The following is a 23,894-nucleotide window of genomic DNA, read 5'->3' as shown; positions in this document are numbered from 1 at the left end:
AATTATTAGTTCTGCCACTTAGGTGTTCAATGCTAGCATAATTTAGTGTTCTGTCTACTGGAACTAAATACACATACGGTTATTTTTTGTGTCTGCGTTCCTGTTGTTTTACAATACAACAAGAAGGGATAAACCAGCACTTAGCTTTCCAAAGAGTAAGTTGACAAGTGTCAACTTGCAGTTGACCTTCTTCCTAACTAAAATTTACATCTTTCTATGATGCTCAAACTGCTTCAAGCTGCCTTTGCATTCCTATGGATATGTATGAGTAAGAAGAAACTCTGTCCTAAGGGCAATTGTATGATTCCAACCTTGTTGGATAGGTTGTTGAAGGCCTTTTCTCTGTTCCAGTGTGGCCATGTGTACAAAGCTAACTCCCTTTATTGAATTTGGTATGGAGGAATTTAAGACCTGTGTTGAGCCCTGACCTCAACTCTACAGAAACCCTTTGGGATGAATTGTAATGCTAACAGTGATCCAAGTCTTCTTATCCAACATCAATCAGTACCAGACTTCAAAAATTCCCCACATACACGCTCCAAAGTTTTGTGAAGAGAAGAGTAGAGACTGTTACCCATGTTGTCAAATATTTTTGGAATGGGATTCCTAGCAAGCTCATATAGGTCTGATGGTTTAATATCTTCAGGTTATCTACTATATAGTATACTATACTCTGTACTATATATTATATCTACTTTTGGTTATATAGTGTGTTTTTAAAGGATAACTAAACTCTGTATGAGTGGATTCTCACCCACCTAATTTTCATGGTGCACTTTGCTGTCTCATCAATAAAAAAGCAGCTTAAAGTTGTGTTATCCCCCAGCCCTTCATACAGCTATGTGCATTTATCTGTTTTACAAAGTCTAGTACTTCTCCCTGTTTGCTGAAGGTCTGTAACAAGGTTGGTCTAGCCCAGAAAAAAGCATACATAGGTGCTGAAAGCAGGGTGAGGGGTAAATGCAGATGGACCTAGTCTCATTAGTCTCATGATATAATCTGCAAGGCGTGGCTGTCATTTTGACAGCTAGGTTCTGCTCTTTGTATAAGAAACACTGAAAACATATCTTGTATGCATGAACCTTGTAAAGAGTGATTTCAAGCTTTATTCAAAACTAAGTGGTTTTGCTTATGTCAATTCCAGAATACCTCATGACCTTGCAAAGCCAATGCATTCTAATGTCTTCCAAGCACCAAAGCCAGGGCTGGTTTTCTAATAACTCTATCTATTAAACTATAAGGGGGAACCCTATTCACTCGCATACAAATATAAGGATAATGAAAACTGTACAGGCCCTAGAAACATTAGTGACCCTCAAAAGGTTAAATCCAAAATCTTCACATTTGGCTGAAGTCTGCCATCCAATTTACAGTATTTCCCCATGCACTTCTGCCTATAGCATTGGGGAAACTTGCCTATGCGGTGAGTCCAGTGCTCAGTGTGCCTGTGCTCTGGTGAGTAATGTCAGGTCCATTTCCCAGCACTCAGGGACAATCAGCGCGATTCTCCTTGTCACTGCTCATAACATTCACATCCCTATCGGGAGGGGAACTAGCTGACCATGAAAGGTCAATAATCTTGTCAGCCACTTCAGCGTTTACGCTATTTCATGTTATTTGTGCTCCTGTCTCATGTATCACTGATTCCGAGAGGCAAGAAGAACAATTATTTAAAGGAATCAAGGTAAAAATATAGATCAAGCTGCCCGGGGCACCAGTACTGCTCACCCATGCCATGCGTCGCTGCCTTCTGGGCATAATTCACAAACTCTGCCAACTACTCAAAATAAAATGTGATGTAGAGGGGACGTACAGTCATTTGGTCTTTTGTGATCCTTTCAGTAACTTTACTCATCTGCAAGAATTCATTCTAAGCCACAATATAGGACGGTATTAAAAAGCCAGTCCAGAGACTTTGTCTAGGCTGGGTAGATGTCATCAGTCTGCTGCAGGCAGAAGGAATCATTTTCTCAGTTATAAGTTGACCACCACAGGAGTTGACCTGCACAGGCACCTAGATTGTGCCATTTTAAGCCCTGCTCTATATGAAAGCATTCATGAGCATGAGGATCCCTGCACTATAAAGGAAAGCAGTGGTTCCATTGCAGAGGTCCCGCAACTGAGTCAGAGCTATAGCTCTGCTTTCTTCAAAGCTCAAGCTCCCTGCTGATTGGAGAACTCTGGCTCTGACTCAGCGGGGACATGTTAGACCACCTCAGGGAGATCACTGTTTCCATAGACAGCAAGGGTCTTTTGCTACAGCATGCTGGAACGGATATCAGTTTTCTTACCCAGATTCATTGCTGAAATACAATATTATTAATGTATCTAGTAAAAAAAAAATGAGGGCAGAATTTTGAGGAAGAGAAGGTTCAATCATCGGCACCTCGGTGCTATAATTTTCTGTAGAAGTTTGGCGCTATTCTGTTAAGCCACATCTGTGAATGTGCCAATCAGCTGGCATCATCATCATTTTATGAATGATCATTATATCTATGGACACATTCATGAATAATGACCTGGTCAGACCTGATCCCCACTTCTTTAGGGCCTACAGTGATTGCCACTTCTCCACAGGAAATAATGGAGGTCAATGGTATCTTTTTCCAACACTCTGATCATCAATTTTGCATCAATTGTCACTTTTGAAAAGTAGGCACAGTAAAAGTGAATTGGCAACCAATGCCGATTACAGAAAATGGTAATTACTGACCCCAATCAAATGAGTTTCTCCTTGCTACTGTAGTATATATAGGTGCAAAGCCCTGATCACGGCATACAAAATCTGACCTTTTAAAAAAATCCAAAATTATAAATCAGATCTCAAAAAGTGGAGAACAAAAAAGTATCAGATTGCCGATTGTCTCTTCTTCAGGACTAAAGAACGAAGATTAGCAGTACCTCTATGTGAACACCAGATGGCGATGCTGCAGGGGAAAAGACTGGAGAAAGTGTCAAGAAGTGTCAAATTGATGTCACCGGTCATAGATTACCTTGCAGTGATCCACAGGTCATCGCTGAGAATCAGTTCCCTCCAAGAACAGCAGATGGCCCCATATGCCCCTTTTACATAACACACACCTCCCAACTTTTTAAGGGTTTGTCATCAGCAGACAACTTTAAAAACAATTTCCGCTACTAAACGGTAAATGACTAAGAGACAATCAGGCCGTGTGACTGTAACATTGCCCGTAGACTCGATCCTGCAGTTATGACTGCAAAATAACAAATATTGATGAACAGGATTGCGCATGTGTTATCGAAAATTAATGAGATGTTTTATCCTTGCCTTAAAAATATATCCCAAAAATGCTAAAGAACTGAAACTTACAAAATAAAAATTGATATTGGGGAAAATATTGCTTTGATAACCAAAAACCATTTGTATGCCGCAGTAATCAGCAACACATGAGCATTTGCATGATGTAATCGGTGCCTATTGAGTGAAGCAAGAAGATAGCAGGCCCGCATGAGCATTGGAGTGATATCCTCAGTGTCTAATGGGTGAAGCAGAAAGATGATGGGCCTGGTAATGAGCAACGCATGAGCGTTGGAATGACATCATCAGTACCCAATGGGTGAAGCAACAAGACGTTGGACTCGATTACAAGCTACACATGAGCATTGAAGTGATATCAGTGCTTAATGAGTGAAGCAGGAAGATACCGAGCCCAGTAATGAGCAATGCATGAGCATCATCACTGCCTATTGGGTGAAGCCAGAAGATGCCAGACTCAGATGCGGGCAAAGTATAGGAAATGGAATTACATATTCAGTACCTAATCGGAGAAGCAAAACTTGAGCATTGGAGTGATATCAACAGTGCTTAAAGGGTAAAGTAATAAGATGCCAAACCCGGTAATGAGCAACACATGAGCAATGGAATGACATATTCAGTACCTAATCGGAGAAGCAAAACTTGAGCATTGGAGTGATATTGACAGTGCCTAAATGGTAAAGCAATAAGATGCCAAACCCAGTAGTTAGCAACGCATGAGCAATGGAATGACATCATCAGTGCCTAATCGGTGAAGCAAGAAGATCCTGAGCCTGTTTATAAGCAAAACATGGGAGTTGGAGTGATATCATCAGTGCTTAAAGGGTAAAGCAAAAAGAAGCCAAACCTGGTAGAGAGCAATGCATGAGCATTGGAATGACATCATCAGTGCCTAATGGGTAAATCAAGAAGATCATGCCAGTCCCAGGAGAAGATGAGGATAACATTGGCGAGGATAGAGTGTATATAGGGTGCTCATGTCACAAAAGATAAGTACAATATAATGCTGTGTATGCCGGTGCATTACGGCAAATGCTGGCCATCCCCACCACAAATAAATTCTGTTATACAGCAGACTATTCATTTTTAATAGAGTGCAAAGGATATTGCAACAAACATCCACCAGTATGCTGAATGCAGTGCAAAATAATGCCCAGGTGGTCATCATCTGTATGTTGCAATAGCTAAAATTGCGTTATGTTGCCATACAATGTCTCAATGGTCTCCTAGAGATTCCGGTGAACAAGTCAGTGGTCTATATATGTCTATATACAGTATAGTAGTTCTTAGGTCGCCTTGCGCCTTCCACAATCCAGATATGATGCAGCTAAAAAGGTCAGGTCAATGTTGCACCCACCGCCATCACCCCCCTCCCATCCTCCTCATCTGCCCACCCCTAGTTTAATCTGGAAATATGGCTCCGATTAACCGCGACAATGAATGGCCAAGGCTCAGCCTTTCCTGGGGACTGGAAATAAAAAAAGGGAGTTAAAAAAAAAAACCTTGAGTTCTCATTAAGCTTGTACGCTCCGAAACCTCCAACCTAATTAACAGCCTCCCCACCGGCCTATAATTCACTTTATTTAAAGACGCTATTAGCTCTCCACAATAGGACTCACCAATGGGAGCTGAATGGCTTATTTTTTATTTATTACAATGTTTTCGGCAAATGTTGTGAAACTAATTAAGGCCTTTTTATGGGGGGTTGGGGGAGAGGGTAGTGGCATCTGTCGAGGCCTTTCTTCCCCACCTTGTCCCAGGGTTCGGGGATAGATGACAGCTTGGGACACCGGGCAGGAGAGCCAATTATTCTGCTGAATCCATGGCTGCAATGTAAAGGATGGGAGCAATGCCCCCGCCAATCACACTTTATAAAAGGTTGTCACTGATCGGCAGAGAAAAAAGTTATAACAGTCTCTGGAACTAATTAAAGGATCGGGCCACCCAAAATAGAGCTTTGAGATTTTACTAGATCATGGAGTTAAAGCAGAGCTAGAGTTAGATACTTTGGTTGGGAGAATCACCACCTGGCAATGTCTTTTTGTTTGGACATTATCAGGGTTGGTCTGGGATCCCGGGTCAAAGATGGCACAGATATGTAATTCCTGTTGCGTGGGCCTAAAATAGATCATGAATCAGACTTGTGGCTACCCCCTAGCTTGTGGCTTGCTATAATGTTGCAGTATGGGTACGGGAAACTAAGAAAATGCTTCCTCCTGCCTGCATCAGACTGATCCTATTATATTAGCCTAGGCACAGGACATAGCGGATTGAGGGTGGCTTTATTGATAAGAGATGGAGCTCGTGGAAAATTTAATGACAGGTCCACTTTAGATCACCCTAAATGTGCTTAAGGAAAACAGTTGATGAAAAGACAATGAAGAATAATTGATATTTGTACCATCTCAGGTTAAGATACATCATTCCATTCTTTCTAGACAAAATAATATAAACAGAAAGCTATTATTAATATTAATATTGTTTATATTATTATTTTTATTAATAATAAACAGTATTTATATCAAGCCAACATGGTATGCAGCGCTGTACATTAAATAAACAAAATAATAATAATTAACACAAATTGTATTCTAAGCCAGGAAACGGAAAAGATCTCCAGTGGGCAAGTTTGCAATAACCAATCACGGTGCAACATGATGGATTAACATTGGCGTTTGTTATTGGCACTGGAAATAAAAACTGCATCGCTCCACGGCCACCAATCAGCTTCATCTGAGATCATTTTAAAGAGTGAATGTTCAGGGCTCATTCACATTGCAGTGCACATTGTTAGTTGATGTGTGTTGGGTTTGTTTTGAGAACCAATAGGCCCCCTTCATGTGCCACAATGCACCAAAGACGAAATATATTGCCGGCAATCAAATCGCCAATTTACTGATGTTTAAGCAGCATGGCAAACAAAAAGTGCAACTTTTTGGAAATAATGTTGTAACCCTTTTTGAAGAAACTGATGGTCTGAATATAAAATAAAGACAAAACTGATGCCGGGGCATGTGTTTGTTGGCATGCCACCAAAGTAGACCTAACTCTTAACTGATGGAATAATTGAGCACTTTTTTTTTTTGTCTAGCTTGTCTCCCATCCTCTAGCTACTGAACTCTTGGAGCCTTTTTCACCCTCTTCCTGTCTACATTCACTCACCCTAGCATCAGCTGCTCGGAACTGGTCTTCTGATGGACCGTGGTTGAGCACTTTGAGTTAGCATGGGAGGTTTTAATACCCATGTGTGTTAATTTGGATCTGTGGGACTGTTTCCTTAAAATTCTCCAAGACTGGAGAAGATAGACTATTATGGGAGAACCTGGGTGATCCAGCAAAACATATGTTACGGTTATGTGTCATTAAGCGCCTTTTATTAGCAGGCCTGGTAATTTAGGAACTAGGTGTGGTGCTGTTCTTTTTGCCGTACGTGTATTTTAGTGCACCACAACTATTGAAAAACAAGGTGCAGCTGCTGCGAAACCATGGTGAGTTGCCAAGCATGGTTCCATCTGAATTTTGCTTTATTCTGATTGGGAACCGGGCACTACAGACAGTTTTTATTTCCAATTCACCAGCAAGATTTTTTTATTTCCGAGTCACATCCAGGCATTAACTCTGGTCCAACATACCCAGCATGTCTTCTGAAACAGGTGTCCTCAGGATGTCCCCCGTGAATTCACAAGTTGTTTTCTTGGCATCGATCCCAGATGTCCCTTCAAACACCTGCAGAGACCCGGGGCAAGAGCCCAATTACTGGCAATTAGTGAGGATTAGAGCAGACACGGCAGGAGTAAAGTCAGGACCGAATGAAAGCAGGGGATAATGTATGTGGATTGGGGAGGGGGGGAACCTGCTTCTCTCATTCACACACTGGACCTTGAGGCTGTCGGGAGGCTTTTAAATGTAATGGGGGGGGGTGAAATTGGGAAGTTTGCAAAAGGGTTAATGCTCGGATTAGAGCACCCTCCATGTGTGTGTTGGCTATTTTAACCCTTTTTTTCTTTATTGTAAGGCTGGCATTGACCCCTGAAGACTTAAGCACCAGTCTACCCAAAAGGGACATTTCATTGCTTGGTGGATGTTGGAGAGTTAAACACCCTGTTGATCTCTTTTATCTCTTGGGGACTTTATTATTGAGCTCTATGTACTGAGTTCCAACCCTTCCAGTGCTGAGTTCCCAGGTCTGCACACCTGCTGTGCCCATTATGAGAAGTTTCCACCATCCCTGTGCTGAGTTTCTTACTCTTCACACTTACTGTGCCCATTATAAAGGGCTCCCACCATCTTTGAGCTTAGTTTCCTGTGTCCTAACACTTGATCCTGGATCCCTGTGCTTCTGGGTCTGCACATTTGATGTGCCTATGAAGCTCTAGTCATACCTGCAGCAAGTTCCTGGGCCTGTCTACTTCCTGTGCCAATTTTAAGAGGCCCCCACCAGCCCTGGAACAAGTCCCTGGGTCTGCATACCACTGAGCCCAATATGAAGGACGCCCTCCAGCCCTCACTGGGTTAGCAGGTCTGTTCACCTAATGTACCTATTATGAGGGACATTCGCTATCCCTGTGCTGCGTACCCTAGGTCTACACTCCTGTTGTGCACATTTTTAGGGGCTCCTACCTTTTCTAAGCTCGGTTTCTGGGTAAACTCACCTGCTGTGCCTGATATGAGGAACGCCCACTATCACTGTGCTGATTCCCCAGGTCTACATTCCTGCTGTGAGGGGTTCCTATGACCTCTGAGCTGAGGTCCTGGGTTTGGACACCTGCTGTGCCCGTTATGAGGGGCTTCCACCTTCTATGAACTGAGTTCCTGGGTCTAGACACCTGGCCTGGGATCCCTGTGTAATGCTTCTTGGTCTGCCCTCTTGATGTGTTCCTGGAGGTGGCTCATTTACATCTCAGGGGTTGGAAGTGGACATTCTTATTCAGTACTAAAGGTCACACTAGGTAAAACAGCTTATACAAGTGTACCTATCTACAGAAGGCTTATACTCAGAGCTGAAACAAACTTCAATCTACCTGGTAGTCAACAATTAGCTGAAATGTTCTCATTGACCTGCTCAAACTCCCTGCAATGTGGTTAACAGACAGGTACTCTTTGTCCACACTGTGATACCAGTAGACTAGTGCTTGGAAATACTTAAACAAAAAGTGATAACTACAATATTTGACACTGTTTTATGCAATAACCTGCAAATAGCAGCTTTATTGAGATTCATGTGCCCAGGCTGAACGAGGAATGTTCTGTGGTTCAGTGTGTGACTCATTCTAAGCTCCTCTTGCTTGCTCGGCTCCAAGGCTGACTCTCTAATGGGATTAGCGGGGCTGTGCAGAGGTCTCGCTGGGATTAGGTGAGGGAAGGTTTGGAAGGTTGCCAAGAGAGGTTGTGCACAGGTCAGCAGTGTGAGCTACCTAACACAAGAGGAGGAGACTGGGAAAACTGCTGATGTGGAATTACATCTCACAACATGGTCATTTATTACTCTATATGGTTTTTTCATAATTGTAGACAGCAAGGTCACTTCTATGGTAATACTACAGAAGGGGTACACCGTGTTATGAGGTTCAAAAAGATTATTATTAAACAGTCTGTAAAAATTATGTGTACAGTGAGGGGGTGATATGGAGATAGACCAGGGAGGAATATGCCACAAATGTGGACAAGAGAAGAGGTAGGACCTAGGGAGATGGACCAGGGCAGTAAAAGAACCAGATAAATAGAAGCAGAAAGAAGACAGGACCAGAGGAGATGGTACAGATAGGAGGAAGGACCACAGTAAAGCAAGGAACTATGATCAGAGGAAGTGGATCAGGGAGGTGATAGAACCAGATAAAAAGATGAAGCCAGAGGAGTTGGTGCAGAGAGGAAGAAGGACAACAGAAGAAGGGTCAAAGAAAAACTACAACCAGCAGAGATGGATCAGGGAGGTGATAGAGACAGATAAGAAGATGAAGCCAGAGGAGTTGGTGCAGAGAGGAAGAAGGACAACAGAAGAAGGGTCAAAGAAAAACTACAACCAGCAGAGATGAATCAGGGAGGTGATAGAGACAGATAAGAAGATGAGGCCAGAGGTGTTGGCGCAGAGAGACAGAAGGACCATAGGAGAAGGGTCAAAGAGAAACTACAACCAAAGGAGATGGATCAAGGAGGTGATAGAACCAGATAAGACGAAGCCAAGGAGATGGTCCAGAGAGAAGGAAGGACTGCAGAAGAAGGTTTAAGCAGGAACTAGGACAAGAGGAAGTGGTTCACGGAGATCATAGATCCAGATAAGAAGACAAGAGTAGAGACGATAGTGCAGAGAGGAAGAAGGATCAAACAGGAACTAAGGCCATAAGAGATGGAGCGGGGAGAAGCTGGGTCTAAAGGAAATAGCAATGAGGGTTATGTGTATAGATAAAAGAAAATAGAACAAAAGGAATTGAGCAAGGACGAGTATAGACCAGATGGCATAAAGGAGAAAATGGGAAAGGAACAGAGGAGATTAAGCAGTGAAGAGGAAGAGCTACAGGAGATAAAGCATTGAGGAGCTAGGTAGGACCAGCGGAAAAGAAGCATGGAGCACTGAACTAGTAAGACCAGAAAAGAAAAAGAAGTAAGCTCAGGTGAACATTTAGAAATGGTTAAGACAGGGAAGATGGAGAAGAGCTAGAGCACAAGAGAGGGAGCAGCAAGAAGCCAGGATCAGAGCAGATGGAACAGAGAGCGGATAGCACTAAAGGTGATTATCGATAGAGTGTTACAAGGTAGAGACAGTGGTAATGAAGCAGATATGTTGTGGGGTCAGTGAAAAAGTGGGTAGCCATAGTCAGGATTGGTATCATGAAACAAAAAAAATTCAAAAAAGAGATAAGGAAGAGTGGCGATCTGGCAACAGATGATAGAACAAGAACAAATAAATTCCAAGAAAATAGGTTAAGGAGGAGTTTGGACAGTTGGAGATAAATCAGCAAGATAGGGGCCAGTGGGGATCAATCAAATTTGGTAGAGTTGGAGAATGAAGAAGTTAGACCTGGTTAGATGGATCAGAGAGGAAACTGGGTCAGCAGTGATGAATCAGAAAACACATCGGGTCAGTGGAAATACAGCAGGAATTAAAAAAGGTAAAGGGGATCACAGATATAAAAAAGGAGTTGAAACCGGTAAAGGTAGGAGTGACATAAAGAACATTGACAATGTAGGGGAGTCAAGGTGAGACATAAAGGATGTTTGGCTATTTGAGTAAATGAAAAGTTGGAAATGGATCAGAACAGAGGTTTATATTGGATGAAGCCTGTGCAGATGTGGCAGTAGGAAGGTTTGTAGCAGAGCAGGTTTAGAGGTGGTACTATTAGAGATCCAGCAAAAGAATGTTGGAGCTTGTGGAGATGGAGTAGAAAAGCAGAATAAAATACCACGGGAGGAGGTTGAAATAGCAGGTTGGAAGAATTTGACATAGAAAAATCATAAATAAATTACCTGTACAATAGCCTTGGATCCAGCAACCTCCAGAACTTGTCCACTTCGGACCGTGCCATCTGGGAGGGTGAAGTTCACAATCTCAGCATACTGAGCATACTGCATGATAGCAAGAAAAGAATACAAAATGAGTGACATAAACACAAAATTCACTACATGCAGAATATCCTAGCTTTGGTCAAAGGTAAAGGGTCGGTTAACCCAAAACTAGTTTACCCTATTGGTGGGATCTAGAGGACCAATTTAAAGCAAAATCTCTTCAACAGACTTCCTAACTTTGCACTCACTTTTCCAAAGGTGTTTTATGAAAATTAAAGTAAGGATACATCATTTGTCATTTTTTCAGCTATTGGGTGAAGTTAGGAACTCAAAGGAGGCATATCCATTACCCCAGTTCCTGTTACAGATAAGACCCATTCCGGTGTTGGTAGTAGATACTTTATTTTTCATAATGGCAACATTAAAGGCCTAGTTTAGTAAAGTTCTTTAAGACTGAAGATAGACTGTCATGGGAGAACGTGGCTGATAAAGCTAACCTGGAATGGATCTGGTCCAGGATTGAAAACTTTTACCCATTAATACCAAATAATAATTAAGAAATCTATTCTGGGTTTGTTTGATCATCCAAGTAATATTCTATCTTCTCCAATATAGGAGAGCTTTAATAAATTAGACCCTATGTGTGATATGAGGAAACTTAGGAGGTCTACTAAGAACCCTTACTTCAATCCTACTGAACACCTTTGGAAATTAACTGGAATACCATTTATGAGTCTTCTCATCCAACACTTGACTTCAAAAATGTTTCTTTGGCTGAATGGGCACGTACCCTCGCAGACGCACTTTCCCAAAAGAGTGAAGGCTGTTTTCAAAGCCCTTCCCAAAACTCGAGTTGGTTACAGCTGGAAAAACGGATTCAATTCCATATTAATGTCCATGTTGTTTGGGTTGGATGTCCAACTAGTTAAGTTCTTGGTAGATGCCCACAGACTTCTGGGTAGATGTCCACAGACATCCACTATATATATTTATTTATTCTTACATATATATATAAAAATGTATATATGTATATATATTGCCGTTGAGAGTCTGCTCAAGAGAAAATAGGATTTAGGCCCCGGCTGAGCTGAATTCTGAGACTTTTGTTGCAGGCAGCGGTGCACCTGTACATACGGTGTAAGAGGATTAAAGTCCAATTTCACCATCATTAAATTTACAATAGCACTACATATTACTACCAAGGAGGATTGTATGCTGAGATTTAGTGGATTTCATATTTGTATATTTTAAAGAGCCAGTCGGTAGAAGAAAATACATTCATTGAGGACGCTGATAGGCTGAATCTCTGGGCTGGATCATTGTGCTTTTTTGAGACACCGGTCCCCAATATGTCCCTGTCAAAATAATGGGCTGTTTGGGTGCTATCTTTGAGTATCCTTCCTCTTGATGCAGGGAAGTCTCAGTTTTTCTGCTCATTTGATGATAAATCCAAAAGAGCTATCTCCAATGATACTGGCAGTGGAGTCATCAATGCCAGAATATTATAGGAATATAGGGGCATAGTGGGTGACATGGCCTAAAGAACAAAAAATACATTTTAGGTGCACTTGGTTGCATACCAAGCCAAATTCTGGTACTCTCACTGCTTGCATTAGAAAAAGAATGACACATTTCATGTTGTGTTGATGAATACAGATACATAGTGGAGCCACCGTAGATACATAAGTAAAGAACTTAACACCCCAACCTCTCTTGTTAAAGGTCGGGGGAAAGCTTTAAGCATATATACACTCACAAAACTATTTTTATATTAAAGTTTATCTGTCATTGGATATGCTGGCTGCATTAGCTTTCTAACCTTGTTATCTTTAAGTTTAATTCACATGAACAAACCTTAATGCAACAAATTCAGGTAAAGGTTTCTGTACATATATACTCAAGTATAAATCAATATTTGTGACCTGAAAATGAAAAATTAATCTTGGTTTATATTCAGGGCACACCAGTAGATGGTGCTGTGTCCTCATGCAAAGTGTCTAACAAACTCTTGCTGTGCAAACAAATAGTGATGAGCATGTTACACACTTGAGGACATAGTGCTATCTATTGGTGGCCAACAACCCTGCACAAAAGATCAAGAGCAACTGACCCATCATAACCAATTAAAAAATACATTACCTTGTAAAAATGGGGAACAAAAAGATATACACTCTGAGCCTATGTGAATTACTCTTTCTAAATAAATGTTTTGAAAAAAACAAGCCATGGATGTATTTATCCGGAGATATTTTAATTTCATTTTAACTAGCTGTTAATTACTATTTTAAATGTTAGCATTTTTTGCCCCAGGTATATCCTAAAGTCAATGTGGTTCTCCTTGTTTTTCAGGTAAAAGTAGACACCTATGTTTATAATAAAATCAGTTTTTATTTAAGTATATATAGTACTTGATAGGAAAGTAAAGATCAGCCATGGGTGCAGACTTGTATTGGGACCTGACATTTCCAAAGCACACACACATATAAAAAAAGTCCCAAACCTCACATAATAGATCTGCCTACAACCCCTAATGGGGTTACGAATATTTCTCACTAGGGGGCGTAATACATCGTCATCTACAATTTACAGTCTGGGACTTGTTTGGTAATTTCTATACTTGCTTTAAAAAAAATAAAACTAATGCAGCCACCACATCTATTTTTTTTATTTTTTTTTTTGGGGGGGGGGGGGGTTGGGGGGGGGGGGGGGGTTAGTTATCCTTTATTATGAAAACAGAGGAAGACATAAAGCAGTTATTGTGCCTATCTCTATAAATAGGTCCATTCTGCTGGGGTAGGCAGTGGCCGGAGGGGACAGGCCTAGCTTGGACAGTCTCCAGACACATCCAGGTTTTAACCTTAGTCTTAGCCGACACTGCCAATAAAAACGGCAACAATATCATTTGAAATAAGTAGCACAGCCATGATGGCACTGCACCAATTAGTAATCTTATTAAACAGACTCTGGCCGTAGGGAAACAAAGGTTATGATTCAGCTGTAGTTATACAACATGGAGCAGATTACCGGGAGAATTAAGCGGAGCGTTAGAGAATGGCGGCACTGGGGGCCGGGGATCAACAGTACAACAGTACGTGTTCAAGTGGATTACAGATTCCAAAATTGTATAAAAGTACATGTAACCACCTGTTCTAAGGGGGGTCTGCATCTGGGCGTTCCATGAGTATACTGTCATACCCACTTGTACAGTTCCTATGACTTAGACTATGAGAGAGAAGCGTGCCGCCTGATGAGCTCCTCCTTCTACTCTCCTCTCCTGTAAATAGGCTTAAAGAGCACCAGTCACATCTGAATCAGAATAGTCTGTCTTATAGCTGTTTAATGGGCTATTTGTTTTATCTTATTATTGGTTAAAAGTCAGAGACTGGGCAATATGTGCCTGGAGAAGATGATCCAGCAAAACTTGAATGTAAATGACCCAGGATTCAAAGCATTTGCTAGCAAAAAGCAAATCACTTTGAAGAAATCCATTCCAGGTTAGCTGGATCACCCAGCTTTACTGATAAAAGTGTATGCTCTCCAGCCTTGGAGCTTTAATAAATCAGGCACGGGAATGTGTTGATGAATACATAACTGCAGTTATTTGTGTCTATTGGCCTGATTTAATAAAGCTGTCTAAGTCTGAAGAAGATAAACTTTCATAGGTGAACCTGGGTGATTCCAACTTTGAATGAATCTAGACTGCTGCAGTCATCCATCTAATTGTTAAAAATCAATTTTAGGAGTCCGGATGGGTCCTTTAAGCATTCTGGCCCTAGGGCCAGTGATAAAAGTCAGGAGTTTGTGTGATTGGTATAAATAAATTTGTTCTTCATATGAAAGTGATGGGACGTGTCATTAGTCCTGTGTCCTCTGTTCAGGATGTACATTCACCTTGAGGGTTTTGTGTACAGTGACAACATTCCCCGGCTGTCATTGTAAACACAGTGAGAGGTTCTCATTCATGGCTCGTGTTTACTATACAGAGCACCCAGCCATTCCTTCCCCAACACACAATACATTGGGATCAATTTACTAAATCAGACCATTCACTTAGCAAACCGAATGAACAATCTGCAAGGGATATTTCACCTGGTAGTGAAGTTCCGATGACTTCAGCTGTCCAATCAAGCAAAAATCTCACTTTGTTACATTTCTTTGCACATGATTTTTTTTTGTTTGTTTTTTATACTCTAATTGGCACTTTTGCTGCACTAACCAAATTGCAATGTAAGTCTATAGGGAGGGGTGTCTTGTATGGTTCTGTGATTGCGGCTGGTCCCCCTTCACCTATTAAAGTGACCAACCACTCTGCACATGGAGAGGGAGCAGCACAGACCGGTCTTTATTACAGGAAGTTCCTGCACATGCTGAATTTCAGCACAGATCTGCACACCAGGAAGAACCACACAGGGCTCTTCCATTCATAAAGTTTCCCTATGCCAAAGTTCTGTTTTATAAAAAGTCATGCAAAAACACCATACAACCCCTTCACGCAGTGATCACACACCTTTACATTGTCCAGCACCACCAGGGGTCCGTTCACACCGCACACCGTCCGATAACCTGCGGAGGAAAATGAAATGTATATAATAATCCAGGAACGTTTGCAGAGTAACTCAGGAGGGAGAAAGGTGTCACAGTTTTTACACATCACAAAGCATGGTAGGGTCTTTAATTTTGTTTGGGAGATTCCCCTCACTTGCTTTTTTATTGGTGAGATGTTGTCACTAAGACAGGAAATAGGGGCAGTTTTGTCAGTGGGGACAAAGTAATACAAGAGGCTGCATGCGTGTTCCAGTTTTTCTAAATCAACTTTACCCAATCTGGGTTCCTCCAGACTTTTAGGGGGACGCAGGGTAAAATGGTGCGCTTTCTACTAATTATTAATGTAAGGAGGCATTTCCTTTCTGACCACAAATGTGGGGAAACAATACAAATCCATCTGTGTATTCTGATCTGCATTGCAGTGCATAGAAACACTGTCTGCTTGCCAAGCAAAGTCTGTCTTTCAAACTGCCCTTGGCCACCTGTTAACAGGGCTAGTGCCATTGCATGCTTTACCAATGGGCTACTGATGTTTGCCTTGCCAACCATTTACAAAGCCATTGGCAAGGAAATACAACAGGTAAGCAATTTACTTTGCCAACCCCATTAAGGGATCTATTGTGGGACTGAATTTGAACCTCATACCTAGCTACAAGGAGTTAAACGTAAGATTGTGCTAAGGTACAGGTAGGGTTGGTGTTAGGGTACAAGTACAGATGTGTTAGGGTTGGGGTACAAGGAGGGTTGTTTAAGGATACAGGTGGGATTAGTGTTAGGGTTAAGGTACAAGTAGGGTTGGTGTTAAGGTTGGAGTGCAAGTAGAGTTGTGTTAAAGTTGGTAAACAAGTAGAATTGTGTTAGGATACAAGTATGTTTGTGTTAGGGTTAGGTTACAAGTAGGGTTTTGCTACGGGTCCACAAAATTTCGGCGAACTGATTTCGCAAAACCATTGGAAGATCGAGGAAATCATTACATTCATCCTTGCAGCCCTGGGAATCCTCCTGTTTGCGATCCCTGGCACTAGAGGTTGATTACCTTCTAGTGCCCCGGGATCGCAGTGGATTCTTAGGGCTGAATTCTTTCATGCAGCCCTGGGAATCCTGTGTGCGATCCCCGGCACTAGAGGTTAAATGGGGACATGTCTCCCCATTCAAAACTTCCAGTGCTCTCTGATTGGCTGGGGAAAGCTTTCCTCAGACATTTTGAGAGCACTAGAGGTTTTAAATGGGGAGACTTGTCCCCATTTAACCTCTAGTGCTGGGGATCCCAAACCGAGCTGATGAAGGAGTGCAGCCGGCGCTGCATTTATTGATCAGCACAGCCCGTGATTTTTATTTTTTTTTTAAATTTAGGCTCAATTGGCGAGTTTACACTGGCCATTCTCGCTTACAATTTCTGTAAGCAAGAACGCCCAAATTTGCAGTGAGATCGAGTTTTAAAAACTCGCTCGCTCATCCCTAGGTGCAAGTAGAGTTGGTGTTAGGGTACAAGTAAGGTTTATGTTAGGATACAAGTAGGGTTGGTGTTAGGGACAACACAATGTCTTCCAACCCATTGGAAACATCTCCATGGTGGAACTTCTGGAAAAAAGTCCCAGGTCCATGGACAACACAATGTCTTCCAACCCATTGGATTCATTTCTATGGTGTAACTTCTGGAAACAAATCCTAGATCTATGGACAACACAATGTCTCCCAACCCATTGGAGACATCTCCATGGTGGAACTTCTGGGAACAAGTCCCAAATCTATGGACAACACATTGTCTTCCAACCCATTGGAAACATCTCAATGTAGAAACTTCTGGAAACAAGTCGCAGGTCTATGGACAACACAAAGTCTTCCAACCCATTGGATACATTTCTATGGTGTAACTTCTGAAAACAAATCCTAGATCTATGGACAACACAATGTCTCCCAACCCATTGGAGACATCTCTATGGTTAGCATGGTTCTAATTGATTTCCAGTAGCAGATTTTGGAATCTTGGTATTTCCCTCAATGGAAGTTGTCCAACATATGGTTGCTGAGTTTTCCAACATCTGCATGGTTTCATATAGAACGCCTTTAATATTTTAGATTTAGATTCTCTTCTAAAAACAGGCCATTTTGTTATAAGAATTTGTGTGGGTAATGAGGCTCGGAAAAGTCAGTGCCTCTAATGCCGGTTCACAGGACCGCGCTCTCTCCATGGAACGCACAATATTGTTTAGCCAAAATAGCTAAACAGGCGCAGTGCGTGGCGACTTGTCAGCCGTTCGGCTCCCGTTCAAGTCGACATTCTTTCTCGGGGGAACAGACAAAAGCCAGGGATAGGGACTCACTGCCAACAGGCAAGGCTGCCAAGCCAGGAGAATGAGCCAAGTGGGAGTGGGGAAGGGGGGACACGTCAAAGGAAAACGATTCGAGAAGGTGCCAGAGAGCAGTGACTTTGATGTACATGGAAATCAGAGGCAAAGGGGCCACCCATTGGTGGGCAGCTGCCAGCCAGAAAAAACTTCTATCCCAGAGAGAAAAGGATTCTGGGTCCTGGCATCAGCAAGCAAAGAGGATAAATAAACTTTTCTCTACAAAACTTTATGGAGCACGTGAATAAAATCACTAGGGATGGCATACTTGCTTTGAAACTCATTATTCAGTGATACTTACGAAAGTTGTTCAGGTTTAGTTGAAATGAGAACTGGTTAAGTAAAACTTGGGTTTGATTTGGGGGCCCACTTACCCTCAGATTGTACAATCTTATACAGCCTGTCATCCTTGGTGCAGGCGGAGTGACAGAGGCCGGAGCACAGTGTGGTGTGAAGTTGTACATGCACCTTCACACTTGGCAGAAAGGAGGTCAGCGGGGTGACGGACGCACAGATTGGGGGCCGCTGGCCAGGGCATGTACAAAGCCAGGAATGTGTTTGGCTTTAGCTGGATCTCAGTAATCTCTGGTAATGGTAATGGCATCTGTCAGGCAAAGGGAGCAATTTCCCCTTTTAACAATTAGCCAATAAGCAGAGTGCCAGTAACAGAGAGCTGATGGAATTAGTGCAGTGGGGGACTTGTATACTGAGGCTCAGATGTAAAAATCTAGACAGCAAAGATACATAGATGAGTAAATCTCAACAAAGCAGCATGAAATTTAGAGAACCAGCAACAGGGTCTGTATGTCCATTTGTGAGACCCACAGATTCATGGAGGAACGTATCAGAAATCCTACTTTTATGGAATGGACCAACCTTCTGTAGTGCTCAGTAGCAGGCAGTCAATTTCTGGCTAAGTCTAGAGATCTTCAATCTGATGGCAATAATGACTCCTAGGTGTTGTTCTGGTTTCCTTCTCAAGAAATCTACCTAACTAGGAAAGACTCCAAAAACCATTGGCATACCATGTGTAAAGACTTCTACTGTATACCCTCCTCTTAGGAACCTCTATTTCAGGTCTTCTACAAGCACAGTGTGGATTTTAGTTTGTGGTCTGGTAATTGGTTGACCTACCACACTAACAATCTTGGTCAGATGGGCACTTAGGTTTTACTAGTTCCTAAGACATGTAAACCAAAAGGAACAGTGTAGGCCTAGTACACAAGGTTGGTTTTTACTTCTGATCCAAAAAAAATTATTAGATCTAAAGTTAACCTAAACTGAATTAAAGAGCTTACTTATCATAGGGACTTGACTTTTAGGTTTCTGATGATATGTGTCCATTAATATCAATCAAAAAACACACATTGGGCCCTATTAATAAAGCTCTTCAAAACCTGGGAAGATAGATAGACTACCATGGGTGAACATGGGAGATCCAGAAATGCAAGAATCATACTGATCTTGGATTGAAAACAATTGGCAACTATTAGCAAATTATTTTTTAGAAGTCAATGATTTGCTGGATTGTCCGGGTTCTCTCATAACAGTCTATCTTCTCCAACTTTGGAAAGCATTCATCAGTCCTGTGGTTCACCCCTTCCCCCTTACTTGATAATTGAAGGACAGATTATCCTACCATATGCGTGTTCCATGTTTATTATCACCACAACAATGGCAGCAGATCTGGTTATGTGGGATGGGCCTCACAATTACCCTTCATCAAAATATTATTGATATGGCTTCTAGGAACCAGACCTGGTCAGGAGGACCTCATCGTACCACCAATTTTTGGAGACCTTTGATGATCTGACCATCTGTTGGAAGAGTTAAAAAGACTTCAACTCAGGAAGAGGCAGTGGGGGGATCTGGCTTGGATCTGTGCAGCTGTGCGAGGCCTGCTTCCTGAATGATATCAAGCAGACGTGATTCCATGTGACATAATTCCAATAGGAGCGCAGGGTCCTCCGGCTGATGACTCCTTCTCTATCACATACCATGCCTGATGGTGTGAAAATGATTAGCGGCTCATTATCCCCCCTTAACTCTTTGCCTCATGAAAAACTTATTGTTCTCAAGCCAAACATTTCCACCCCTCTTCAGGCGTTTGAAGGCCAGACTGTCAGCCATTCCCAGAGTACGGCATGCAGAATGCAAGTATTACGGGAGGGTCAACCTGAAGAAATCTCGAAAGACAAAAACTATTAAAGTGATATTTCTGGCAATAGAAAATTAAGTTGTTGGGCCTGCTCAGGAAATATAAGACCATTCAATGTTCCTGTAGTCCAAGATGCAGATTTAGAAGGTCATCAGAACTAGAGGAATATGTTGGGGAAAGATAAGACCATTCAATGATCCTGTAGTCCAAGATCTAGATGTTGAAGGTCATCAGAACTGGAGGAATTTGGTGATATTTTTTGGGGTGGCCTTTTGGTCTACATGAAAATGTGAGGGTTGTCCATCAACGTTCTGTTTTTGAATTGAGACAGAAGGCATGTTTACTGCCTAAAAAATCTGTAGGGAAAGGGTGTCCCTTGTTCCCATCTCTTAGAACTGGGCGCGGTGCCTGCCAGTGCTGCTGGGAGTTTGGACAAGATGCTAATTGTGCAGCTCCAGTAATTAAGCGTAGGTGACCGCAGCACAAGGCTTCCAGGCAGCTAATGACCAGATGGTGTGACGCTTAGATAGCTTCAGACCTTAACCTTCGAGCCCCGCTAATGAACGACCAACCTCCCTGCCAAATTCATATCCACGGCGCATGACTTGGTCCAACGCTTGTACTTCGGTGGGCATGTTACCAGTGCTTGGAAGAAACAGTGACGGCACAGTTTGGCATCTAAGCAGATCTTCTGTAGTGAAGTTGGCATTTGGACCTCAAGCCGCTGAGGAACCAACTTAATATTAAATCATAATTAACCCAAACAGGTCCAAATTCAACTATCGTTTTTCATCCAAATCCTTCATTTACCCAATCCAGCATTTTATTGCCCCATGATTGCCCCACACTGATGAGGTAGTGGTGTAGCCACTCCTATTAAATTTGGCTTTATCATAGTAATTCTGCCAATGAACAGACCATTGGGTTGGCAGCGATTGGGCGCTCTTCTGCCAGGTACAGGAGAATAAGCAGAGCATGGAAGAATTAAGGTTTATATCTACAATATCTGTTGTGCCGACTCCTTTCCTAGACTGAACTCATCTCCACATTGGAAGCTTCTCATGGTGTGCATTAGAAACTGCAGCAAGTCAAATAGAGATTTCTTATCTGGAGGACATTCCGCATCATCTAGCCCCTCTCTCCCTTCCTTCCCCTTTCATTCATTGGATTTTGGTCTTTTCAATCGTGGATACTCATTATCATATGTGGGCATTACCTAAAGCACTCTGTAAGCATGTACAGCCTACCTAGGAATGCCTACATCCTCCAGAGAGACACTCCCATCCCATAAAGACATTTTGATATTTGCACAAATCTGCCCAAAAGCCAGCTGCAATGCACTGCTTACATTAGGACTGGGGGTTCCTGGGAGGAGTTCGCTGTTGTTATTAGGAGGCTCACTGATGGCCAGGATCACCAGCTATCTGCTTGTATCTCCACAAAGCATATGTCCTGATAGGAAGATAGGAGGAGAGAACGGAGTGATCAGAAATATAACCATGCCAGTGAGATGCATAAGTGAAATTCAGGTGTGGTTTTGCAGTTCCCACATTGAAAGTTAGGGAAAAAAGGCCCAAAGCCATTTGAAATTAGGCACAAGGCCTACATGACAGGGTGTGGGGCCTAGCCCCGGGGTGTAGGGGTTAATAACATTTATTAAGGGTTGGGAGGGGCTGTGCTTGTGTGGAGTGTGAGGTAAGTGGAGTTAGTCATAGGATGTGTTAAAAGGGGGGAAAACGGGATGCCCTCTTTTTAGAAAAAAAGTTTTCGGCCCACCTACCCTTTTTTTTGTTATCTGTATATTTGGATAGTTTGGTAAGTTTGGCAGTTGGGGTCTTGGAAGGCAAGGATCCAGTACATGGAAAAGTTGTGGATTTTGGCAGGTGGGATCCCCTTTGGTGGAGTCCACCCCTTATGGTGAACGGATGACTATGGCTCCTGAGGCGGTGCTGGGCGGCTAGGGGCTAAGGTGGAGATGTTGGAAGAATTAAATTCCTGTTGGATTTTGTCTTCTGAGACCTGCAGCCCGGTTGTTTGGGTATAAAACCGGGAGTTGGGAGTTTTATAACAATAAAGATGTTGTTGTTTATGTTATGTATTATTAAAGGGGGGGGGGGGTTGTTGTTAGTTAATTAGGTTACATTTAATAGAAGTGTATGTTATGTTATGTCAATTTATGATTGCATATCAACATATCAAAGTGTAAAATTGAACTATTTATTCTGTCATTTATTCGTTATTGGATATTTAATTGGTATTTACTTATATCGTTATTTTATTGATTCATGGTTAATAAATGGCTGCTTGCCATTGGGGGAGGTGGAGGACTCTGCCAGTAGTGCTAAAGGAGGAGATAGAAGGTCCGAGCTACCCTGGTCATGTATCTATGCTGTGTGGCAAGGTTGCATAGATCAGGAGTAGCTGAACAGTTCCAATTCCTCTAATTACTAAAAGTCAGTCAGTGTTGAGATATGTCTGCTTTGAGTTAATCTTTAACTCACATTAATTACATACCAGGGGGAGAAGGTCCATTTCTACAGATCTGGAGAGAATCACAAAATCCAAAAATTTGGGCAAATGAGTGTATGTAAAGGCCCACTTTAATTAATAAATGGAGAGGAAGGGTTAATACATGGGAAAAGGATAATTATTAAATCGGGTCACAGGGTTAATACATGGAAATTAAAGATTTATTGTTACAGGGATACTAGGGGTTATTTCATGAAGACCTAGGGGCAACTATTACATAGAGGCAAATAGGTAATTATTGTAGGGGAGGGGGGTTAATAGATAAAAAAGTTAGTTTTTTACATGGAGACAAGGGGTTAATACATGGACATGAAGGGGGCAATTAATACATAATACAAAAGGTTAATTATTACATTGAGAAAGAGGGTTAATACATGGATATAAAGGATTATTTATTACAGAAAGACTAAGGGTTAATACATGAAGACCAAGGGGCAACTGTTACATGGAGACAAATACTAATTATATTAGGGAGGAAGGGTTAATACATGGAAAAAAGAGGTAATTATTAGATGGGGACAAAGGGTTAATACATAGTGACCAAGAGCCAATCATTACATGGAGACAAAGAGTATGGTATTTGAGAGAAAGCATAGGGGATAAGGGTTAATTCTTACATGGAGACAAAGGCTTATAGAGCTTTTAGCCCATAGAGATGAATAGGGCAATTATTATACGGAGACAAAGGGTTAACACATGGAGACACAGGTTAAATATTACATGGAGACAAAGGGTTAATACATGGAGACAAAGGAATATTTATTGCACGGAGGTCCCAATGACAGCTGCCTTAGGTGGGAATTCTGTCCATTTTAAAGCAATTTCCTTCAAACCCATAAAAACTCCTTAGCAACTTATGGTTATGAAATAGTTAATTGGCTAGTAAAACAGTTATCCCTGTCTGAATAATGTTTAGGTAGCCACAGCCCTATTTATCGTAACCAGTTGTGTTTTTTTTTAATTATACAATTGTTTTCTTGCATCAGCTACTCTTAAGCTAGGTACACACATGCAATAATTGTTGTTAAAAAACGAAAGACTAACGACAGATCAACTATTATGCACGATTATCTTTAACAATCGTATTGTGCACAATTCTGTACATACTGTAATGATACCATCATTCAAATATAATCCACCAATAATGGACACACGCTAGATACGATCGTTTGAAAGATGCAGGAAGTCCATCCACGATCACTGAACAACCGTACACACAATAGATTGTGAACAATCGTCGCCCAATCAGATCAGCCGGGACGGTCCTTCGTTTCCAGCGACAATCCTCGTTCATCTGCGTCGTTGTGCACTTTTTTTTGTTAAAGATTATCGGACGAATGGTCGTTAGTCGTTCGTTTCCAGTGCTAATTATTGTACGTGTGTGTACGCAGCTTTAGACAGGATGACAACACAGAAAGACAATTGAGAGACAGGGAGAGCATGTTGTCACCCTATCACAGGAAGTGACTGAATAAGAATCCTCATGGCAGGATCACCAACTACAATTTTTGAGTAGTTAAATTCGACCTTCCACGAA

The 23,894-nt window shown here is 41.9% G+C and overlaps 1 protein-coding gene across 1 annotated transcript in view; it reads right to left on the bottom strand.

The window, feature by feature from the left end:
• The window catches only part of ATP6V1B1 (ATPase H+ transporting V1 subunit B1), a 35,853-nt gene that overhangs the window by 9,182 nt on the left and 2,777 nt on the right, over nt 1-23,894 (bottom strand). The window contains exons 2-4 of the mRNA XM_072406690.1: nt 15,285-15,340; nt 10,739-10,837; nt 6,910-7,003 (exon numbers count right to left, since the gene is read on the bottom strand). Of these exons, the coding sequence (XP_072262791.1) occupies nt 6,910-7,003; nt 10,739-10,837; nt 15,285-15,340 (249 nt within the window). The remainder of the gene's footprint in view (nt 1-6,909; nt 7,004-10,738; nt 10,838-15,284; nt 15,341-23,894) is intronic.

Source organism: Pyxicephalus adspersus, chromosome 3, assembly GCF_032062135.1.
Source record: "Pyxicephalus adspersus chromosome 3, UCB_Pads_2.0, whole genome shotgun sequence".
NCBI lineage: Eukaryota > Metazoa > Chordata > Amphibia > Anura > Pyxicephalidae > Pyxicephalus > Pyxicephalus adspersus.
This window is presented reverse-complemented; position numbering and strand designations above follow the sequence as displayed.